The following is an 18001-nucleotide window of genomic DNA, read 5'->3' as shown; positions in this document are numbered from 1 at the left end:
TTGCCTTCTGGGTCTTGGCCACACCATCCCCTGCCCAGCAAAGCCCAGGCATGAGCAAAAGCAGGCCTTGGCCAGTGGTCGGCTGTGGCTCAGGTACATATGTCGGGTGACATAAACCCGAAGCCCCAAAGCCGCAAATCAGGAACCAGCCAACTTTTTCTTTGAAGAGTCATATAACAAATATTTAACACTTTGCAAGTCACCCCATCTCTGTTGTAATTATTCATCTATCTGTAGTAGTATAAAAGGGAGTCAACAGATGAGCAAGGCTGTGTTTCAATAAATCTTTATTTACAAAAACAATGAGCTGACCACATTTGGCTTGCCGATTGTAATTTGCTAACCATTGCCCTGAATGACACTGAGAAGATGGTCTGGCTGCCCAAGGGCACTGCAGCCCAGGCTTAGCCTCAGTGAGATGGGCTGGTGCTGTCCTGAGGTTGATCTGGTGCAGAAGAGCACAGTGAGCTTGGAGTTCCTGACCAAGTGCTGAGTGTAGAGGCCAGAACATGAGGGCCGCTCTGGAAAAGGCCGAGCTTTCTGTGTAGGAAGGCTCGGCCCTGTAACCCAGGCACATGTGGTCCCTTGGCAGTACTGTCTCTTCTGGGCTCCTAGGAGCCCTTCTGCTGGGGCCTGACCACCAGCCCCTCTCTGGTGATGGCCCAGTTGTAGTTCTTCGGGGAGTCCAGTGCTTCTTCCACCCGCGCCTCCAGGTTCTCTCGGGTGATAAAGGTTTTCGCCTCCTCCTATGGGAAAGAAAAGGCCAGCTGCATGGGAGCCCCATACAAACTGGCAGCCTGCAGAGCCTGCTGCAATCTGGCTCCCCGCAGGCCCCAGCTGCCCCTCAGGGAAGGGTGTCTGCAGGCCAAGGCTTCTGAGTGCCCCCCTGAGCTTCCAATGGAGTAACATCAGACAGCCTTACCAGATCCCTCTTTCTGAGACAGTCATGTGGACACCTCAGACAGAACCCTAAGCACTAGCTGTGACAACCTTGTGGACTCAGTCCCTAAATGCTACCTGGCCCTTTTTTTTTTTTTTTTTGGTGTGTGTGTGTGTGTTTGAGACAGAGTCTTGCTATGCACTTCAGGCTGCCTTGAACTTATTAGGTAGCCCGGGATGGGCTCACACTCACGGCGATCCTCCTGCCTCAGCCTCCCGAGTGCAGGGATTACAGGCATGAGCCACTACATCCAGCCTCCTGGTCCACTCTTAAAACACTCTCCAACTGGTTCCTTTCCCTCTGTTTAATTCAAGCCTCACCCACGGACCCTGGATTACTCCTCAACCTGCTCATCCTTCCTAGCAAAGTCAATTTATCAATGACCTCCAAGGTCAAACACACCCTTCTGTGTATTTCGGGGTCTCTCCAGCAAACACTGGCCTACTCTGCTAGTGCCTGAACAGGTTCCCATTTGCACTCTACCCAGGTCTCGGCAATCACGGCCCCTCGCGCCTTTCTCTCCCAAGCCCTCGCCCGCTCAGTCCCCGGCCCCGCCGCGGCGCACCTGCAGCTGCTGCACCTCCTGCTCCTTGAGCCGCACCCAGGCCTGCTCCTCCAGGGCCCGGCGCGCCCGCTCCTCCGCGTGCAGCCGCTCCTGCTCCTGCGCCTCCTGCTGCAGCCTCGCCAGCCTGTGAGGGGCAACCGGCCGAGGCTGAGCGGCGTGGGGTGGAGCGGGGGCGCCCGCGGCCCCGCCCCAGTCCCTCCCCTCAGCGCCCGCCCCGCGCACCGCAGCTCGTGCAGCCGCCGGTTCTCCGCCCGGTTCCAGGCCATCAGCTCCCTATGCTCGGCCGCCTCCTCCTGTGCCTTGCGCTCCGCCTGGACCCCGGCGCGGGCCTCGTGCAGCTTCTTCCGCACCTCCGTCACGAACTCCAGCCTGGGCGGGAGGAGCGCCCATCAGCACCTTGTGCCCGTTCCCCCCGTTCCCCGAGGGCCGCCGCCCCGCAGCCACACGCACCTGAGGGCGCGCACGACCTGGCGGTACAGCCGATACCGCTCCGTCAGCACGAAGAACTCCGCAGGGTCCACGGCGGGCGGCGTCCTCACGCGTCCGGCACTGGACTTAGACGGTGGGTCGTGGCGGGTCTTGCGGTCGCGCGCCGGTATCAGCAGCACCGCCTGAGGCCGGAGCGGGGCCCCCGCACACAGGGCGTTCAGCGCGCGGAGCATGGCTGCGTACACTCCTAGCCGCTCGACCCCGCCCTGACCCGGAAGCGGTCGCGGGGCACCACGGGACTTGTAGTCCTCGGGTCTCGCCCCGCCCCATGGGAGTAGTGGTCCCGCGCCGAGGCCAGTCCGCCTCCCGAAGGCCCTCCCACCAGCAGGACACTCGCGGGACAGGGCTCTCAGCGGGGGTGGTGGAGGGAAGGAACGAAGGAAATTACTCGAGGCAACAGCACCGTGGACCTAAACGCTTTTATTGGGAGCGGCGGGAACGTCGCTCGGGCTGTGTTCTGCGGAGGGAAGGAGCGGTCACGCCATGGGGTACTTCGGTCCCCTGACTCCAGACTGTTCCCACCCGTCCGACTTAGGCTTCCACTTCTCTCGGAGCCCTCTCCCGCAGGCGCCTGAGGACCCAGCGTGGGGATCTTCAGCTACCTGGGCATGCGACCTGTCCACCCTAAGCAGCCCTGAACTCAAGTTAGGCCACAGAGCTTCGCCTCTAGGAGCCTCCACATCCTCCTTTAGTTAAGGTGCTTCTCTTAACTTTATGCTCCATGTGCAAAATTAGCAATAAACCGTTTCGCGGTGCCCGTCTTCCGCTGTGGTCTTGGGGCGCTGTGCAGAGCTGTTCTGCTTGTCGTGCCAATGACCCCTTGTGCCTTTGAGCCCTGCCCCTTGTTCGTGTGAGGAACACCCTCCGCTCTTAGCACTGGCCACCTTGAGATTGGCTTGTCAAGAAACCAGGGGACCCTGCCACTGTCTTATTTATGGGGGTTTTTAGTACAGTTATCTCCTGCTCCTCTAGTGACTCGAGAAACAGCTGGGGTGCAGGAGCAGGGCGTGTCCCCGTGGTGTTGCACCCCCTCCCCAGTAGCACGGCCGCTGGGCACCATGGCTGGTGTTGAATGCTGGGCCTCTCACCGCGCCCACTCTCACCAGTAGCGTTTACACCAGGTGCTGTTTCCTGTGGAGAGTCCAGCGGGCCGTGCTTTTGCCGTCCCAGGGCACAGTGTCTTCCGAAGGAGCCAGGTCATCACTTGGGAGTCCGTGGCAGCCTGGGCGAGCCTGCCTGCTGCAGTGCCCAGGACCCTTCCTCAGAAGGGAACAGGCTGCGACCTGCCTCTACCCCCAGGCCCAGGTATGCAGAGGAGCAGCAGCCAGCTCGGTCTTCCTCCCCACCTGGGGGTCTGGGAACAGTCTGGGAATCCTGGGGTGAGCTGGAGGCTCGCTTTCCTCCAGGGTACCAGCCATGGGACCAGAGCTGAGCCCTCAAGGGTCAGGGGCAGGTGGTTAGCAGCAGTAGGAGCAGGAGGCCCAGCCTAGAGCTGGCCATGGCAGGAATGTACTCAAGGACATTGAGCAGAACCCAAGGATGCTGACACTTCCGCAATACCCCTTCCTCTTCCTCCAGGGTCACCCTGGCCAACCAGCAACTGGGGCAGCTTTAGTGTCTCCCAACACCTTTCCCTTTCAGCCACTTGTCATCCAAGGCCCACGGGTTCAGATTCCGAGGCCAGGGGAAGGTAATCCAGGGGAGCATTTGGAGCAGCTGGTGCTGGGGAACCAAGTGGCAGTCTTTGTGCCCCACCATGTCCCTTCTGTAGTAGTTGGGGGTGTGGAAGATGTGTGGTGGTGACGAGGCAAGTGCTTCCATCCCGTCCCTCCCATGCCTGTCTGGCAAGCACAGAACACATGGGGAGCGTTGGGGGTGGGGGAAGGGGGCTTCTTTTCTAGGAATACCAAGGGTTTGTAGGCCTCATGTTCATGATTTCTTGGTTTGTAGGCCATCATGTTCATGATTTCTTGGTTTGTAGAAGTCATAGGACTCCTGGTCCAGGCTGGTCCATGTCCTGGTCCTATCTTCCCACTTCCCAGGTTGCATCCTCAAGCTCCTGCCCTTGAGGCCTACAAACCCCTTTCTGATCCAAAAATGGTGATCCTGTTTCGCCTGTTAAAGTGGGCAGGCAGAAGGTTCATAGCCACACACCTAGTGCAGGGCTGGGTCACACCAGATGCAGGTGGGCTTGGGTGAGCTATCCAGGGGTGGCCTCTCTTCCCTCCAAGCAGGCGCAGGAGAAGGGACCAGGAGAGAGGCTATCAATAGCAGGTACATTTGTCTTCTAAGCTTAAACGCCCTCTCATCCCACGCTCACCAGGACCATTCATGGATTTTGACAGACCTGGGCTACATTGCTGGCAACAGGGCCCTGTCTCCCAGTGTGTGTCAGTAGCTCAGCTTTCCACTGCCAGCCTTAGCCTCTAAGGGCCAGAGGCGGGTTTACATGGTTAATAGCCAATCAGCACTTGGGCTGAACAGCAAATTTGAGAGCCAGGGTTCAGCTTGGCATCCTGATGAGCAGAGTCACTGTGCAAAGAGTCATCAGATCCTGTTGCAGAGACGGGACCGTCCTGGGCATGTGGGTTTCAGCTGTGATTTTCCAAACTGACATATTAGCAGAGACTTGAATGTGAGGACTGCATATTCAGTTAAATTGTTTTGGGAAATGTATAGACTTTGTAAACTGAGTGATGTTTAGAAAAATATTTGCTTTGTGGCTTATTAAAAATAGCTCTTTGAAACCAGGCACAGAGGCACATCCTGGCAATCCTAGCTACTCAGGAGGTAGAGGCAGGAGGATCATGAGTTTGAGGCCAGTCTGGGCAATACAGTGAGGCAGGAGACTAGGATGTGGCAAAGACAGCCGGGAAAGTGGGCATGACCTGTCAATTACAACATTCCAGGACAAATGCACACAACAGTTCCCATAGTACCCCTGCAGCTACCCATGGACTTTTTGCTGGAACTCAGCAGCTTTTTTGATGGGATGGCCCAGACCTGATGGCAGCCTCAGGGTGGGAAACACAAAAACGACAGTTGGCCTTGAGCTTGGGGCATCTGTGTCCCTTCACAGTGAGTAGTTCACTCTCGTCTTTTTTTTTTTTTTTTGTACCAGGAATCGAATTTAGGACCTTGTGATTGCCAGGCAGGCGCTGTGCTACTGAGCCATACTCCTGGCCCATCACTCTCGTCTTACAGGGTATACTTATTTTCCTGCTGTTACTTGGCCCAAACTCACTCTGCAGAGTCTGTTTCTTTTCCTATCTTTAAGAAAGGGAAAACTTGGCTACCATTTATGCTGGTCTTGACCAATTCTTTGCCCAGGACAGAAAGAACCTAGAAACCACCTCTAAAAGGAGGCTGCAGCTTTCCACACTGGGCAACAATAGCAAGAGACTATTTCATGTAAAAGAAAAAGGGCTCAGATGTGGTAGAGCACTTGCCCAGCATGTACAAGGTCTTGGGTTCAAGCTCCAGCACTGCAAAACAAATGAGTAAACACCTCTTTGAGTTCAATTGCCCAGCTTTGCTCAGGTTGGATTTATAGAATGTTTCAAAGTCTGTGGTGTTGTTTTATTTTGTTTGAGACAGGATCTCACTATGTAGTTCATGATGGCCTGGAACTCACTATGTAGCCCAGGCTGGCTTTGATCTTGCAGTGATCCTCCTGCCTCAGCCTCTTGAGTGCTGGGGTTCCAACCATGGGCTCCATGGATTTTGGGCAAGCATTCTACCACTAAGTTACACCCCCAGGCCCTTAATATTTATTTTAAAAGAGGAATGGGATGCTTTTTTTTTTCTGTAATTTGATTACGGTTTTTCCTGAAAAAGTCCAAACCAGAGTAACTAAGCTTCTCCGGGAAAGTTCTGGTCCCTCTTTCTGGCACCATACTTAGATTTTCAGGACTGGCTGATAATCCCTTCCACATTACCAACTCTGTAGTTCTTCCTCATTATCCTAACAGAACAGGAAAGATATCTTCAACATTTACCAACTAATGCCTGGCTGTGAGGATAAAACATCACCGCAGCTGGGCACTGCTCACAGGCAGCTGGGAAAGCAGAGGATCAGAGCTGAATGCCCAGCTGTAGCCAGACAGAGGTGTACAGACCCTGAACAGTGGCTGGGGCCAAGGATGAAGACGAGTTAGCTGGAGAGATGGGGGAACACCATGCAAGGGCACAGTGGGGTGCGCCAGTGAGAGCAAAATGGAGGGCTGCCGGTGATCTGTGGGTGCAGGATGGTGGGGTGAGCACATTGGATAGGCAGAACCCAAAGGACTGGGGACAGCCTGAGGGGGGCCTAGCGGCAGATGCTTCTGGACCACTCTGATGACTCAGCAGGAAATTCGGAAGGAGGGAAAGGGTGGAGGAGAGCTGAAGGTCCAGATAGCCCAGGTCCTCAAACTCCATGGAAGGAGACTGTGCAGCAGCTACTGAGATGAAAGTCTGGAGAATCACTGATCCTGGGGGAGTTAGTGGATGGGAAGCAGTGGATCCCGGCCACCCTGGCAAGCTCAGGTGAAAAGCATGTGTTATGGTTCAGTCTAAAATGTCCCCCTAACTGCTCACCTGTGTGGGAGGTGATGGTATCGTGGGGCGCTGTGCTCATCAGGGGATTCACACACCCAGGAGCTGACTGTGCCCTTAGGAGGTGGGCCTGGGAGGAGGCAAGTCACTGGGGTGTGACCTGGAAGGGTACCTTTTTGCCCTGTCTCCTCCCTTTGCTCTCTGCTTCCTGGCAGCCATGGGTTGGGTTGAGCACCTTTTTTTCCACCATGTTCTTTTACTGTTTCTCCACTGTGCTGTTTCTTCCTTGGAGCCAGCCGACCACGGACCAGAACCATGAGCCACAGTAGACATCTTTGAAGTTCGGGTGTTGGGTATTTTGTCCCAGGGATGGCAAAGTAAGACAGCACGTGTGGGAACGAAGCAAGGAGGGAGGAAGGAGAGTTCAGAGTACAGACTTTTTCACAAGTCTATCATAAGGGGAAGAACTTGGGTTCTGAGGGAAATGTATTTTGGGGATGGTAGTGAATGAATAAAAATGAAACCCAGAAGGGAGTTTACTTCAAGTGAGGTCTCTGAGAATGGCAGGGCCTAGAGCTTTGGGTGTACGGTGCTCATGGCCTGCTGCTCTTCTCTTTGGGGAGGGCACTGGATGAAGTGGTCACCCTTGCCCTTCCTACATGATTGTGGTGTGTGGGTCCAGGACACTTTTTCTTTGGTTCTTGCTAGATTTACCTGTCTTGCAAACATGGAAGCAAGCCCTGAGTGAGAAAGAAGTGGGAGGGATGAAGGGATGAGGGCTCTTGTAATGGAAGGGGAGAGAAGAGCTGAGCTAATTCCTGCTGGAATTCCTGCTTAGCAATTAGGTAACAACTACAATACTGGTGCAGCAGAAACCTGGCCAGGCCTCATGCGTGTACCCGCCCAAGGCAGCCCTGGCAACAAGTGAGCAGCTTGCTGGGCGCTGAGGACACAGCACTGGGATGTGAGGCGTGGGGGCGGCCTCCCGAGTGTGCACCGGGAGTCCGGTGACCAAAAAGACAGGCGCGCTTCCCTAAGCACAACACTGGAAATTACTGATTCTGTCTTTATTTACTTTATCGTAAGGCTTCTTTGGTCTTTTCTTTCTGGTCTTTACAAGGCTTCCTTGGGAACTGCTGGATTTTGAGTGAACTGTCTTTTGGGGTTCAGTAGTTCCTACAGAAGTACTGAATGCCTCTAACGACTTGCACGCACCGCTTTTGTTGTAGTTGCTGTGGTTGCTGAGATACTGAACACAGAGCCTCATGTATGCATGCTAAGCAAGTCTACCACTGAATCATATGCCGAGCCCCTAATTTGGGGGAAGAGTTATTTTTGCTTTCATTTTGTGGTGGGTGGTGCTGGGGATTGAACCCTGAACCTTGTCCATGCCAGACAAGTGCACTGTCTTTGATTTGTTACCTTCTGCTGCCCTTAATTTTAAAATACAGTAATACCTTGGTTCACAAACATTTCTGTTTGAGAAGAGATGCATTCAGCAAAATTTTGCTTCTGTGCACAAACTCCACATTGGGTAACAAACATGAACTTGGCCATCTTCCCCAGAATCATGAAATGAATTAAGTTCATGAACTGAGGTACTACTGTATTTAATTTGATGCATTCATTTGCTCATTTTTCTTTCTTTCTCTTCCTTTCCTTTCTCTTTCTTTTTTTCAAGAGGGACAGGCTTATTTAGCTCACAGTTTGTAGGGGTTTCAGTTCATCGTCAGCTGGCTCCAAGGCAGGGTAGAATTGCAGACAGGCACTGTAAAGGAGAACAGGCAGAAGGTAGCAAAGCAAACAAGAGTTCATTTTTGTTTCTATACCTAGGTATTTTTTTAAAGGTAGGACCTCCCTACATTGCTCAGGCTGCCTCAAACTCCAACGCTCAAGTGATCCCTCTGCCTCAGCCTCCCATGTGAGTAGCTGTGACTCCCTGCACACACCTCTTGAAGCTTCCACACGTGCTGTCATTGCGTCCCTGCCTCCTTTGTGCACACATATCTTGAGTATACAGTGCACAACCGGGCTGCCCTCTTGGAACCACTGGATGTGGACTGTGTCCCCTGAACTTAGAGGCCCTGTGCAGTGCAGCTCCACTTGATCTTCCCTCCTTTGTACTGACCCTAAATTTCTAGCATCCCTTGGCTACAGTTCAAGTTCCACATTCTCCAAGTAGCCCAGTGGCAGCAACCCATGAGGACCAGGCTGGGATCCTGCCTTACTCCTGATGCTGATGAGTGCAGGGCCTGCTCTAGCTCTCAAGAAAGGCACATGGCCACGGGCTCCTCTGCTCTGCTCTGCAGCTACCTTCTGCTCCTGTGATGCGCTGTGTGAGCCTACGAGTGGCGGGCAGACTTACCCTTCCAGCTGTGCCCCAGCGCAAGGCCACACTGCCTAGCACCCCTTGTCATCATGTGTAGTCACAGGATTAGGTATTAGCCAATGGTGTATGAGTGGAAAGGCACAACTTCTGCATTAAGCCCCTAAAAATAAAACTCTTTGCTCTCCATGCTCTTTCTTCATGCTAAGATGGAATATGGACACAGCAGTGATCAGCCTCCCACCATGAAGATGAGAATTTCATTTTGGGGGACTTGGGACCAGAGAGGAAAGGATGCTGGGACTCTGGCTCGAGTAGAGTATTATATGAAAAATAAATGAACATCTACCTTCCCTAGGACACGAAAGTTCCATGTTGGGCCGGGCATATAGCTCAGCAGCACAGTGCCTGCCTAGCAAGCATGAGGTCCTGAGTTTGATTCTCGGTACCCTCCCTGCCAAAAGTTCCATGTTTCTGTGAGACACGTCAGGCTTGAGACCAAGTTGGGATCTGAGACTCCCACTGAGTAGAGATCTAGGACTCTCATTATGTTAGCTTCTGGATCTACAAGACTTTCACATAAAGTCCTAGAATTGAGGATACATACGGAAGGAAATGGAGGCTCTGAACCAGTCAGTGTGGATATAAAGACACTTATTCTGGACAGAGTGATACAACCTAGACTGCTCTGGAGCAAAGCACCAGGGGCTGGAGAAGTCACACTGGCTTTGGCCTCCAAGGCCAAGCCAGCATCTCTTTCTCCAGTGGCTCTTTTTTCTTTTTCTCTTTTTTTTTTTTTTTTTGTCTTTTTGAGACAGGGTCTCACTCTCCAGTTCAGACTGGACTTGAGCTCACTTTGTAGCCCAGGCTGGTCTCGAACTCACAACGATCCTCCTGCCTCAGCCTCCCAAGTGCTGGGATTACAGGCGTGTGCCACCACGCCTGGCCTTCTCCAGTGGCTCTTAATAGAATTTTTCTCTGTACCCAGGGAGGCTGGCGAGGACCTCACCATACCGAAGATGTGCTGAGAAAGACAAGAGGACCCTAGGGAATAGGTAGAGATAGAGGGGCTGCACTTGAGGAGGAGCCAGGGCACCCAGAGACAGCAGCAACAGCAGGGCCAAGAGTGGCCTAGAAGAGCCGAAGCCCTGTCCGGCTGCCCCACCCCAGACAAAGGGAGAGACATTTCCTCAGGGAGTCAAAACTTTATTATCTGATAATCCCTAGTGTGGTGCCAGAGATACCGCTCTGGTCCCATTACTCCCCACGGGGGGCTGCTGGGATGCAGGCAGTAGGAGAAGTGGATGGGCCAGCGAAGGGGAGGGATATTTACAGTGCAGGGAGGAAACAGAGGCCTGCATGGGGATACTGGGACAGCCATTTCCTCGGGAGCTCTGAGAACTTTTGTGCTTTTTTCCTTAGTTGGTACCGAGCTATCTGGAATGGGTTTTGTGTTTATCTTTAGGAAAAGATGTTTAAACCAAAGAACAATTCAGCCCAATTCCTAGGCCGAGGACTTCACGATATCAATCCAAACATCACACTATTTAATTCCCCAATAAAACATTGGAAAAAGGACTATCAGTGCTAACACATTTACATATAAAATCTCCACCTAATAGGTAATAGAAGCCTATGTACCAATTTCTAAAACAGTTATAAGATATATACACAATTTTGGGTATATTAACAAAACAGAATATTACAAAATATTAAAGGCAATTCTCCTGTCCATGGGGCTTGTCGCCTGTCACTTGAAGTTGGCATAGTCTGAGAAGGCGTCAATGTACTCTTGCACCACTTTGTAGCAGAACTCATACTGTTCCTGGAGAGCAGAGGCCGGGAAGAAAGCCAAGGTTACTGAGGAAATGAATGTTTGCAAAATCCACCCGGGGCCCTGACCTGCCTGCTAGAGTCCTGACGTTCTGCCCTCTGGGCTGAGTGCAGCGGATCTTCTCTGAGCTGGCCGGCCTGACGAGAACAGCCCTGGCCGCTGCAGCGTCAGCCCTGAGTGAGCTGGGCTGGGAAATGGAGCATCTGGACTGGGGCCCAGCCCTCACCATGGCTGCCAGATTAGGATGTTCTCTGGTTCTCAAAGCCGCAATCTTCTGCCAAACTTCCTAAAATTTAACTTTTCAAACCTTTCTAGTTCCACAGGATTCAGGAAAACCTTTGTGGATGTCCAGACTGTTAAGAATTAGACCTCTTATCAGGGAGTCGAACAGAACAAGGGCAAGACCTCCTGCCCTCTCCCCTAGACCCAAGTGAGATACAGAAGCAGCAACCTTTCCTAACTTGTCACATCCCCTTTGGTGTGACAAAGGCTCCTCCCACTGGGATCCTTCTTGCCTTCCAAGGTACTTCCTGTCTGTCTGGGCCACCTCGGGGAAGGGTGGGTCTGTGATCTCTCAGTCTTCTGACTACTGGATGGGCCCCCTGAAGGCCTCTCTGATGGAGAAAGACTGCAGATGGTGGTGGCAAAGACAAGGACCTAGCATACCAGTGTCTGGACCATGTGTGGCCTCTGTAGCCGCAGACTCTTGACAGTCTGGAAGACATCCAAGATCCCCTCTGCCTTCACACGCTCTAGGACTGTGCTCAGAGCACAGAAGGTCCCGGTCCGTCCTGCCCCAGCACTGAAACAAAGCAGACATCTTACTACTAGACATCTGTGCTGAGGGGTGAGTGGGTATGGGGGGTGCAGATATAGCCTGAGGTTGGTGCCAGGGAAGTGTGTGATCTACAGAACTGCCAGGGGAGGATATGGGAGGGCCGGGAGGCCCATGCTCACCTATGCCCTCTCGGCCTGGAGGAGCCCTGTGAGAGCCCTGCCGGCATGGCACCCTCTGTCCAAGCCCTGCCTGTGGGACTGTGGTGATGACTCCATCAATGCTAGCCCTTGCTGAGCATGGCGGTGCATGCCGGCAATCCCAGTACACAGGAGGTTGAGGCAGGAGGATCACTGAAAGTGTGAGGCCAGCCTGGACCAAGTAGTGAATTCAAGGCCAATCTGAACTACATAGTAAGACCCCATCTAAAAAAATAAAAAAGCCAAACCCCAAACCAAATCCCAAACCAAACTGCAAACCAAAACCAAAACCAAACCCCAAACCCACTAGCCCTTGCCATCCACCTACCAACACGCCTGGGTTGCCCTGGCCCTTTGGTGGCTCAAGTTTGGGTCCACTCTTCCCTTTCTCTGACCAACTGTCTACACGGGTGTGTATCTGCTGACTCTTTTCCATGCCTCTGATATTCCTAAACTGAGGGAGTCTGGATTCCGACCTTGAAATTATTCATCCTGTTCTGTGCTATCAGAGGGTTCTGTTACGGGACACTGAGTGCCTGCTCAGTGGCAGAGGGCTGTGGGGCTTAGCAGTCTCCTCAGATATTAACATGAGCAGTAAGGAGAGGGGAAAGAACAGTTCCAAGCAGGGTGCCCAGAGAAGGCTCTCTAAAGGGATGCTGAGAGAGCAGAGATGCCAGGAAGGTGGTCAGAAGTCCTACAGCTGTCTGGGGATGAGCCTCCCAGGCCAAAGGCAGGAGGGTCCTGAGGATGCTGAAGGCCATGTAGCTGAATGTGTACAGGCAGACAGGAGATGGTGGGGGTGAGGTCAGAGCACCAGGAGAATGCTAGTCCCCAGTGCACCTCCCTGGCTGGCCTGGCAGCGAACCCTCAGATCACGGTGAGAGTCTATGTGAAGGAATGATGTGGCTGTGGTCTGACAAAGGTTAAAAGGTGCCTTCAGGCTGCTGTGTTGAGAACAGCGTCAGGGAAGGTGGGAGCAGGGGGACAAGCCAGGAGGTGGCACAATTACGGGGAAGGGCAAGTGGCTTGCACAGAGTAGCCAAGGGGAGACAGTGAAGAATACTCAGTTTCTGAGATTATGTACAGGTAGAGCACGACTGCTGATGGATTAGACGTGCTGGGTGAGAGAACAGGGTAGTTCCAAGGCTTCTCCCTGGAGTTAAGTGGGTAATGAAAATACCCCTTACTGATCTAGGGATGGCTGTGGGAACTGCAGGCTTGGGAGGAAGCATTAGTTCTCACTTGAACCCTACACTGAGCATGCCCATTAGACAGTCACATGGAAATACTGAGTAGGTAATTGGACACATAAACCTGGAGTTTAGATGGGAGGGTGAGCTGGTGATAAAGACTTAGTTGCTATCAAAGCCAGGAGACTGGGTTAGCTCAGCAAGGGGCACTGTCTATTGACAGACAAGGGGTTCAAGGATGGGGGCCTGGGGAAGAACCAGCACAGGACACAGGGAAGGAAAAGCCTATGAGTAGGGAGTCAAGTATACAGAGACAACGTGATCACTGGCTTCAGCAATCTGTAGGCCACAGGCAGCCCAGTGGGGCAGCTGCGCGGGTGGGGTGGGGTGGGGTGGGGTGGGTGTAACTGGACTGGGCTTGACAGAAGATGCAAGGAGAGCAACTGAGGGTGTGACAAACCTGAGAAAATTTACTGTTAAGAAAAACTCAGGATAAACTTTTTTAAAAAAATGTAATCTCAACACACCCCAAACAAAATTTACCTTCTCCCTCCAAACAAGCCTTCTTACCATCTTTCTTCTGTTACTTCAACAGTTACCAGTAACCCAGGCTCAAACCTGGGAGGCATTCCTGGCTCTTCTTTTGTTTTTTGTTTTTTTTTTTTGTTTTTTGTTGTTTTTGTAGTACTAGGGATTGAACCCACAGCCTCTGCACTAAGCTACATCCCCAGCCCCTTTTGTAATTTGAGAAAAGTTCTTGCTAAGCACTAAGTTGTCCAGCTGGGTTCAAACTCATGATCCTGCTGCCTCCATGTCCCAGATTGCTGGGAGTACAGGTGTGTACCACCATGCCTGGCTCTTTTTCTGTTTTTTCCACATCTCTGTTTCTATCAACACTATGTGGTTATTTTTTAGTGATTTGATTGACTGACTGAAGTACTATGAATTGAGCCCTGGGTCTTCTCATTGAGCTACATCCCCAGCCCTTTGTAAATTTTGAAATTTTCAAACAGGTTCTTATTAAATTGCAAAGTTGCCAAGGCTGGGTTTGAACTTGTATCCTCCTGCCTCAGCCTTCCAAGTGTTGAGATTACAGGTGTGTGCCAACATGCCTGACTCCCAGCAATGTTATTAGTTTCCCAGCACTTAATTAATATGCTAGGTTCAAATCTGAAGACTTGGGGCTGGGATTTAGCTCAGCGGCAGTGCCTGCCTGACAAGTGTGACGTCGTGAGTTCGATTCCCGGTACCAGAAAAAAAAAACCAAAAAAAACAAACAAATCTGAAGACTCTCTGATCCTCTGGCCCTGTCTTAATCATCAAACTTGACTTCCATGTGCTCATCCATTCTGCCTTTGTGCAGCTTTTCTCATGGTCTGATATGTGTGGCCCTCAGCTGCCTCTGTGGTCTCTGCCCTGTCTGAGAGCAGGGCAGGTGGTACCTGCAGTGCACAGTGATGGGGTGGTTCCCAGACTGCTGCTGCTGCTTCTGCACGGCTGCGATGATGCTGATCATGCCCTTCCCATCACTGGGGATGCCCACTTCAGGCCAGCCGTGGAAGTGGAACTGTCGGATCTGCCGGCTCTTGTTCTCCTGCAGAGGAAGGGTTTAGGAGGACAGGCAGTCCTGCTTCCCTTTGGGAGGGTCCCCATCCATACCCCTCTTACTCTAGTGTTGGTGACCAGGAGGTCTCGGACGGTGTAGCTCTCACATTCCTCCTCTTTCTTCAGCTCTACTGTGATGTCTCCATAGGACACCACACCATCCGACGGCCAGTACTGGGCGCACTTCTCCTAGGGGACAAGTGGGACAGGGCAGGGTTAGAATGCTAAGTGTGGTAGAGGCACCTCTGCCCACAGGTAGCTTGAGCCCTCTCTCAGCACTGCTGTGTTTACACTGACATGCTTCATTCTCAGGGTGTTCAAAACTCAGGAGAGCACCACATTACCTCACATCATTCTAATTAACCTCTGATTTCAATTAACCAGAGATTATCAGTTAATCATGTAGTGTTGCTTATTTACAGTCCAGTTTATACTATGACAGGGTCTGTGATGAACTCTAACCACTCTTTCAGTGCAGTATCAACACTCAAATAGGTGTGGGGAGGAGAGGTGACTGCCTTTGTTCAAATTCCTCCCTCTGTCCTCCAGGTGTTTCCACATTTTATTTATTATTATTATTTTGATTTTTTGAGACAAGGTCTTGCTACATATTCCAAGCTGGCCTGAACTCACTATGTAACTCAGGCTGGTGATCCTCCTGCCTCAGTTTCCCAAGTGCTGATATTATATGCATGCAACACCATGCATAGCTTACACATTTTACTGCTGTTTACATAGACTGCTAATCTATAAAAGCTGAATCCATTTACTCCCACTCAGCCACAGTGCTTCTCCATAGCCCTGCCCACACACGGTATCTTTTTCTCCCTTTTTGATCTCTTTCATCTACAGTGGTACCTTAAAGTTGCCTTCACTCACACGTCTGTCTTTGCTAAGTGAGGAGAGATGTTTACTCTCTGTACCTGGCTCAATACCCTCTCCAGCTCCTTCTGGGGAGGGGCTGTCTCTTTTCAACTTTGTATTCTCAGCACCTTGTATGATGTGTGGTATATAGTAGGCTCTCAGTAAGTACTGGTGAATGAATTTGTTCAGTGTCTGCAGAACAAGTCAAGGCATGAACATGTAAAAAAAAAAAATAGTTACATGGTTTTTTAGAGCCATGGGTGTAGAAATCTGAAGTTTACTACTGGCAGTTTTAAAATTCTCAACCATACATGTACATATGCTCATTAGAAAAGATTTGGAAACACTGAGAAAAGTAGGAAAAAAATCACTGATAGTATCATAGTCTAATAAATTCATTATTTTTATTTTTTTTTTTTTCTGGTACCGGGAATTGAACTCACAACCTCACGCTTGCCAAGCAGGCACTATGCTGCTGAGCTAAATCCCCAGCCCCTAATAAATTCATTATTAAAAGTCAATTTGACATGGAAACAAAGCTTTTGTAAGTGGGGAGGGCAGAAGGGCTTGAAGGGGGGGGAGGGGAATGGGGGAAAAATACAAGTTATATCATGTACATTTACAAATTCTCTATGATGAATGTGACCATTATGTATATCTAAAAGGTACCAATAAAATCTGATTGGGAAAAAAAAGAAAGAATAAAAATGGCCAATAAACACATACACAAGTCAATTTTTGTGATGCTTGACACTGCAATCATTCAGTAACCCCTTTATAAATGATAGTGAGCTCATTTAAACAGGGTTATTAAAGTGGTGGATCAAGGAAATGTCATAGATCAGTACTTTCCCACCTGTGCCCACCAGGAGCCCTGGGGATTCCATTCTTCAACCATAAGAGTTAAAAAAAAATTCCTAATTAAGGTTCACCTCAACCAGATATTACAGTGTGGGGGAATGATTCTACTACCACAGTTCCCCTCCAATACTGCCTTTACACAGTTTTTTGGCCAGGAGTGAAGACGGATATTGAAGCCACTGAACTTTAGCTTAGCTCCATGTGGGCGTGAGGGCAGCAGAGGTTATGAGCAGAAGGAAGAGAGCATAGTCAAGCTTCACAAGGGAAGGAAATACTACAACCTTGCACCTAATAGCATTCAGATCTTAGGATCTTCTTAATGATACACAGCGGTGAGGAAAAGGGTTAGAAGGAGGGCTTAGGTGGGGAGAACCGGGAACTATGGGAGAGAGGCCCTTCCTAAAGCTGGGGACAAGAGGGTGTTAGCAGGGTCAGCAAATGGGGAATCTGCTTTGGCTGCCTAATGGGGATAGTGGCTCCAGGTGGTCCTAGCTGGATCTATCTGGTCCTGACTGACCTCAGGGTGCAGACTGATGACATCCACTGGTTCAAGTAGATAAAGCTATTGCAGGAAGGAGGCAAGTTGTTGGAAGGGTGTCTAGAGGTCCCCCTAAAGCCTCATGTGCTCATAGGTGGAGCTTTGGGAGGTGACCAGATCATGAGGATGTGACATTCATCAGTGGTCAGTCCACAGATGAGTGTATAGTTAAATGTGATGTTCAGAGGTGGAGCATGGTCTGAGGATTCAGGCCACTGGGGGCGTGGCCTGGAAGGGTGTATTTCCCTCCACATTCCTCCCTTCCCCTTCTCTCTGCTTCCTGTCCGCCATACCATGAACCCCTCTCTGCTGCTGTAACCCTCTGCTATACCATCTTGCCTTGGAGCCAGCCAACTATGGACAGAAAGGTGAGCCAAAGGAAACCTCTCCTCCTTTCAGTTGCGGCTGGGTATTATGTCTCAGTGATGAGAAAATGACTAAGCCAGGTAAATTCATGGGGTTAGGATTTAAGGGAAGACACGAAGGAAAGCATCATAATACTAATATATTTGTGAGACCTACTCCCCCAGGTGAAGGTGACAGGATTCATTTAGTTTAGGCCTCCATGCGGACTCAACAATAAAATCAAAGGAGTAGGTTAGACATAAAAACAAAGCCAAAGGCAGGTGTGGTGGGATATGCCGTAGTCCCAGCTACTTTGGAGGCTGAGGCAGGAGGACCACTTGACCTTAGAAAACAATGAGATCCAGTCTTAAAAAACAAAAGCAAAACAAAATAAAAAATGTCAACCTGAGGACAAAGGGGAAGGATGAGGCAAACAGTCCCTAGAGGTGCCTCTCTCGGCTGTGAGAAGGCAGTGGTGACAAATGTTACTACAGCAACACAGTTCAGAGTCTTCAGTGAGCTGAGGGAAGGGAAGGGTTTGGGAGAAGGCACTGAGCAGCTTCAGCCCAGAAGGGGTGTAAGGAAGGTGACTCCTAGGGTTGTGACATATGCAACTGGGTGGAAGGTGGTGTTAGTTATTAGGATAGATCAGAGTGGATGGACCTAACATGGGGAAAGATCTACTGGGGCAAATCTGCATTGCCCTAAGCAGGAGGCAGAACGTGGGATTAAGGAATCCAGAGTAGGGGCAGCAGGGGTTGGGTGCTTGCTGCAGCTCAGGCTAAAAATGCCCAGGGACTCTGGTGGAGACAGATATAGGAGGGCAGAGCTGGAGAGGTCTGTGAGGAATGCAGGGCCAGGAGCAATATGGGAGCCTCTTTCAAGAAGAGAGGTTGTCAGTCACTGCTGAAAATGTGCCCCACTTGGTATACA

General features: G+C 51.0%; 3 protein-coding genes across 6 annotated transcripts in view; all 3 read right to left on the bottom strand.

Moving 5' to 3' along the window:
* Positions 1 to 270: 270 nt before the first annotated feature.
* Positions 271 to 2717, bottom strand: Mrps26 (mitochondrial ribosomal protein S26). The gene is made up of 4 exons (XM_005380773.2): positions 1956 to 2717; positions 1728 to 1874; positions 1506 to 1629; positions 271 to 746 (listed from the first exon to the last, which is right to left on the bottom strand). Exons 1-4 carry the CDS (start codon positions 2165 to 2167, stop codon positions 612 to 614), a joined length of 618 nt encoding a protein of 205 aa, XP_005380830.1. The 5' UTR covers positions 2168 to 2717; the 3' UTR covers positions 271 to 611.
* A 245-nt stretch (positions 2718 to 2962) lies between these two features.
* Positions 2963 to 6694, bottom strand: Gnrh2 (gonadotropin-releasing hormone 2). The gene is given in 3 exon segments (XM_005415280.2): positions 2963 to 3216; positions 3219 to 3254; positions 3341 to 6694. Coding segments are annotated over 3 exon segments (444 nt in total). The 5' UTR covers positions 3495 to 6694.
* A 3347-nt stretch (positions 6695 to 10041) lies between these two features.
* Ptpra (protein tyrosine phosphatase, receptor type, A) overlaps positions 10042 to 18001 on the bottom strand; it is a 147135-nt gene continuing 139175 nt past the window's right edge. For all 4 annotated transcript variants that reach the window (XM_013512312.1, XM_005380770.2, XM_005380771.2 and 1 more), the window contains 4 exons: positions 14524 to 14649; positions 14298 to 14449; positions 11357 to 11492; positions 10042 to 10681 (listed from right to left, as the gene is read on the bottom strand). In XM_013512312.1, the coding sequence (XP_013367766.1) occupies positions 10607 to 10681; positions 11357 to 11492; positions 14298 to 14449; positions 14524 to 14649 (489 nt within the window). In that variant the 3' untranslated portion in view covers positions 10042 to 10606. The remainder of the gene's footprint in view (positions 10682 to 11356; positions 11493 to 14297; positions 14450 to 14523; positions 14650 to 18001) is intronic.

Source organism: Chinchilla lanigera, unplaced genomic scaffold (genome assembly GCF_000276665.1).
Source record: "Chinchilla lanigera isolate Chin_1 unplaced genomic scaffold, ChiLan1.0 scaffold00014, whole genome shotgun sequence".
Classification (NCBI taxonomy): domain Eukaryota; kingdom Metazoa; phylum Chordata; class Mammalia; order Rodentia; family Chinchillidae; genus Chinchilla; species Chinchilla lanigera.
This window is presented reverse-complemented; position numbering and strand designations above follow the sequence as displayed.